Source organism: Vigna angularis, chromosome 9 (genome assembly GCF_016808095.1).
Source record: "Vigna angularis cultivar LongXiaoDou No.4 chromosome 9, ASM1680809v1, whole genome shotgun sequence".
NCBI classification, from domain to species: Eukaryota; Viridiplantae; Streptophyta; class Magnoliopsida; order Fabales; family Fabaceae; genus Vigna; species Vigna angularis.
In genome coordinates, this window is record NC_068978.1 from 27028652 (window position 1) to 27034192 (window position 5541).

General features: G+C 31.2%; 1 protein-coding gene across 1 annotated transcript; it reads left to right on the forward strand.

Annotated features, from left to right (window-relative positions):
* The first annotated feature begins 1111 nt into the window (after nt 1-1111).
* LOC108347220 (GTP cyclohydrolase 1) lies at nt 1112-2798 on the forward strand. Its single transcript, XM_017586382.1, has 2 exons — nt 1112-1329; nt 1454-2798. Exons 1-2 carry the CDS (start codon nt 1116-1118, stop codon nt 2632-2634), a joined length of 1395 nt encoding a protein of 464 aa, XP_017441871.1. The 5' UTR covers nt 1112-1115; the 3' UTR covers nt 2635-2798.
* Nucleotides 2799-5541: the final 2743 nt, after the last annotated feature.

Sequence of the window (5541 nt, forward strand, 5' to 3'; positions counted from 1 at the left end):
AAGCATATATTTTCAAGTTTGGTTATTTAAAGATAAGGAAGTGGGGAAGAAATTTTTAACAGATTATATTATGGAATCATGATACTTCAAAACTCATCAAAGTTATAAATTTTTTAAATTATACCATGCAAAATTTGTTTTCTCTATCAAATTTTGTATTAAGGGAAGTGAAAATTAAGGAAAAGAGAGAAAGTGACAATAGAAGATGTGGACTTGCTACTGAGAGTAAAAGGAAGAGTGAAAGCCAGAGAGGATTGGAATTAGGATTTTAAAAAATAAAAAGTAAAAAGTAAAAAGATTAAATTTAGAATTTAAAAAAAAATTTGGGAAGGTATAGAGAGAAGATGGAAGTGGTGGAAGGAGCATCACTCTCATTAAAGAAATTAAAGATATATCAAAATTAAAGTTTTTTGTATAAAAAAGGCATTTCTTTCACGTACTAAAACGAAATATGTTAGTACTTTTTGTTTTGAATATTATTTACCGTAAATGATTGGCTTAAAGCATTGCCTTTGTTGGTTTATAGTGTAAGAATATTTTGATTTGGAAGGATCATACTCAAGTACGTTTAATATCTTGAATTTTGTAAGATCTTTCCATCAAAAACATACATTTATTCCAGAAACTAAAAAATATCTAACTATGAATTTAAAAAAAAACTTTTTTATTGGATTTAAAATGGTTAGCAAGTCTTAAAAAAGATGTAACACCTTGAATTCACAAAATATAAAGTAGAATTTTGAGTGATAACTCTTAAAAACAACTGGTCTTAGAAACAATTTCTTCATAATTAAGAAACACAAATTGTGAAGCAAAATAAATACTTACGTAAAATATATTTAAGACATAATTAAATAAAAGTAAAAAATATAATGGTAAGAGAGGAAACAATTGAATAAAACATGTATATTTATAACCTATGCTTATATTAAATATTAATGATACAAATAATTAATGTATTAATGATAAAATTAATTACCTTGAAATTTACGTTATATTTGATAATTAATGTATTAATGAAAAAATTAATTACTTTAATATATGCCAACACATCATGCATTTATAAATAGGGAGCATAGCACAAAAGAAAGATGAGCAAGAGAAAGTGTGTTTCAATGGGGCATTTGGATGAAGATAGTTTAATTTGTGATGTTGGAAATGGAGTGAGCATGAGTGATGATGAAGAGTGTTTGGAGAAAAGGGCCAATACATCTTCCATTCAAGATGCTGTCAAAGTTCTCTTGACTGCTCTAGGGGAAGATATCAACAGGGAAGGCATTATAAAGACGCCACTTCGTGTTGCCAAGGCCCTTTCCGAAGGAACAAGAGGTCATTATATTCCTTTCTTATTACTGAGATATAAAAAAAAATCATTTTCTAGAATTGCTTTATGAAATAAAAATTGTAGTATGTTACCAAAATTATTGATTAGAAGGGTCTTATGATCTAACAGGTTATGTTAAAAGTGTTGAGGAAATTGTGGAAGGTGCATTATTCCCTGAAGGCGGAGTAGAAGACAACAAAGTTGGTGATGCAGGAGGAGTAGGTGGACTTGTGATTGTGAGAGACCTTGACTTTTACTCCTACTGTGAGTCTTGCATGCTACCATTCTATTTCAAGTGTCATGTGGGCTATGTCCCTTCTGCTCAAAGAGTTCTCGGTTTAAGCAAACTCTCTCGTGTCACCAATGTCTTTGCAAAACGTCTCCAAGAGCCTCAGCGTCTTGCAAATCAGGTCTGTTTCGCTTTGCATGAAGGAATACAACCCACAGGCGTTGCTGTTCTGCTTCAATGCAAACACATTCCCTTTCCAGACATGGAATCAAATTCTCTTCACTCAAACCACAAAGGGGTCCTGGGAATACTCGTTTCTTCAGGCTCTGGTGTTTTTCAAAACAAAGATGCAAACTTGTGGACTGACTTTTTCGGTCTCCTTAACTTTAGGGGCATTGACAAGGACAAAATTATTGATAAGGGGTCATTGGACCAGTGTTGGTGTCCTTCTTTGTCTTCTAAAGTTTCACCAAAGAATGAAGAAATGAACCCTGCTATGGTCACTGCAGTAGCTTCAATTCTCAAGTCTTTAGGTGAGGATCCAACTAGGAAGGAATTACAAGGGACTCCTGCTAGATATACCAAGTGGCTGATGAACTTCCAATGTAGTAGCATTGAGAGCGCGCTGAATGGTTCGCTTGGGAATGGTGCTTTGAACACTAATGGGGTTGTAGGTTTTGATGAAAACATACACTCAGAGCTGAACTTGCCTTTCTTGTCACAGTGTGAGCATCATTTGCTTCCATTTTATGGTGTTGTTCACATAGGATACTACATTTCCAAAGGGTTTCATCCCATTGAGAAAAGGCTCTTGCAGTCAATAGTTCACTTTTATGGTATTAAGCTGCAGGTTCAAGAAAGGGTGACCAAGCAGATCGCAGAAATGGTTTCTGCACTGATAGGTGAAAATGTGATAGTAGTGGTGGAAGCAAGTCACACCTGCATGATCTCTCGAGGAATTGAAAAGTTCGGTAGTAATACTGCTACCATTGCTGCATTGGGACGCTTTTCGACTGACCTTGCTGCAAGGGCTGTGTTCCTCAACAGTATTCCGAAGGCCATATATCTTTCAGAACATTGATGATTTTCAAAGGATTATGTTCGAAGAATAGGAATTTCAACAGTTCAGATTGCTGTCAAAAATAAAATGCCTTCTCTTAATAAGCATTGTTGTTTTAATGATCCAATACAACCGAGCTGAGCCAGAGCAGCGAGGATTCAATGACAAAAATAATTTTCTTGGTTTCTCAAACTTCACTTTAAAGTTATTTTTTAATTAATTAAGTTATACTGCAAGTTAATTATATTTATTTCATAAGGAGTTCATATCCTATATTTTAGTCCTTCGGCATCACTCTTCCGAAAATAAGATCCATTAGTCATGAATTAGAATTTTTAAATCTAAAAATATTAAAATAAAGCCTTAAAATGCCTAGTTTTATCTTCGATATAATTTCTTGTTGACTGGGATATATATACCTGTAAGAAAATAATATTCTTAACATGTAAGAATTAATTTCTTCTTTTGTACAAAATTACTTGCATTTTATAAGTTTTTTTTGTATGTCAATGCAAAAAAGCAGAAGTGCGAGACACTTAAGATCTGCTAAGAAAAAAAAGGATTAATGAGCACTGAATCAGAAAGATAAAAAAACATTAATCCACTTAGCAAAATAGTAAAATAGTAAAATAGTCTATTTCTTTAACGTATGTTAAGAGGATACTACTAGCAAGGGATCATATAAAAAAAAAACATGTTGAGATAAACTTAATTTTTTCTTATTTTATTAATTTTGAGTGTGATTATAAGATCAGCAAATCTTTTATTTGAGTGATATATTTAGAGACATGCTTGACTTAATAACTTACGTAAATTCTTAACTTTTTTTGTTAGACAATTTTGGCATGGCATATATGTTCTTTATAATTTCCATTCTTGTAATCATGTTTATTGTCTTCTGCATTGTTACATTTATTGCATGTCATTTGCTAGTGTCTATTGGTTTGAGTGCTTATACCCTTTGTTTTTCAATTTTATTTGGTCAATCTAGTTGTGACTCTATTGTTCTCATTGTTCATAAACTGTGGAGGAGCTGAGAAGGAATTGTTCTTATGCACCTTTCACCATTTAAAATATTAATTAAATTATTTTTTTATAAAAAATAAAACTTAGTTATCGATTCTTCTTGAAAGAAACCATTGATTGAAACTCAACTGCCATTGATTGATGAAAAACTATATTTTAGTTAAGTTAGTGTATTGCATCATGTTTCATGTTAATCTTTATTTGTTGTTGCAGGTACAAGATGCTCCCATATCTATTTTGCATATTCAGTATCATGAATGGCCTATATATCTATTAAGCTTGATTTTGATTATAGTCTACATGATGGACATTATTGTCATGTTTTTATAAACATACAAGTTGTAAAGGAAACAATTGATTCCACTAATAGAATGCAAGTCAAACACTATTGATGTTTATTCTTTTACATTTTTTAAGTAGTTTATGATTGATTCATGTAATGCATCAACCGTAAAAGATAATCGGTTCGTATTATTTGATAAATTAATACTATTTTTTTTGGCAATTTGGTAGTTGTGTTTGAAAGTTCTAGTCATTAGATGCAGACGACGTGGGATCATTTAATTTTTTTTTATAAAACCATAAAATTACATATGGATTCTTCCGTATGTAATTATATATGGATTTATCCGTATCTAATTACATACCGATTTTTTTGTATGTAATTACATACAGATATATCCGTATATAACATACCTACAACCCTTTTACATACAAATTTTTATCCATATGTAATTTGTATGTAATACTATTTTATATACAGATTTTGAAGGTTACATGTGAATTTTGGTCGTATGTAACTGCGATTTTTCTTGTAGTGATTATTAATGAAGTGTAACACATGATTTGTATGTTGATAATTGAGTGATTGATGTGTGTGTGATATTATCAATATGGTGTGTTGGTTTGTTGGTAGCAGTATTGTTTAAGATGGAATGGATGTGAATTCAATTCTTAGGGAGAAGAGTTTCAGAGAAACTTAGATTTTAATTGTATTTTTGGCCCAAGGGCAAAATGATCTTTCACCTTTATTAATTGGTGTAGAAATTAATATAAGGGATATAGAAAATAAAAGAATAAAATTAAAATTTGAAAGTTAAGAGATTATGTGAATCTTTTTGGAAGAGCTAGTTGTTGATGTATTTTAAAAAGTAGTTGAGATAAAATATGAGAGAAAATTTTGGTGGTTTTATAGATTATGTAACGATGTGGATGAATGTTTTGTTGTTATGTTGAGTTTATTTGTCATTCATATAGTGTGTTATTATTGGTTGTTTTAGTAGTAGCTTATCCATACTTGTCTGTTTTTGTTTTTGAGTCTTGCGATGATCGGTATGACCTGTGGTTATATAGGAACAGAGGATATTGCAGATGTTCAGTATGCATGATAGAGACGAGAAAGTGTGGGAAAGACTCATACTTATTTAAAGTGTTTATGTTCTAAACTTTAGAAACAATATGTTACTGGGTTTATTTTACTATATTGTTTATTTCATTTCTTTCGGTACTATGCAATTGCATAATCTTTATGCAACATCTAGGACTTTGTTTTAATTCTACACGTTTTAAATAACAGTTTTTATGAATATTGTTTCCCATGCTATAAAAATTTTGGAATATCTTAATTTTAATTATTATTCATAACATCCCAAAATGTGGGATGTTACACTAAGCGTTGAACTTAAAGGTGGCACCCTACACTCCTCCTTCTAACCCAACTGTTGTTAGAACTCCGTTTCCAACAACAAATTTGGAACAACCTACCTCTCTACAAATTAATGGGTAGAACAGTTGTCACAATCGGGATCGTGACAGGACGATGAACCAAAAATAAACAGATTTAAGAAAAAGATTTTGAGAGTTGTCACCATAATTTATTCTAGTAAAACTATAGAAAACCGT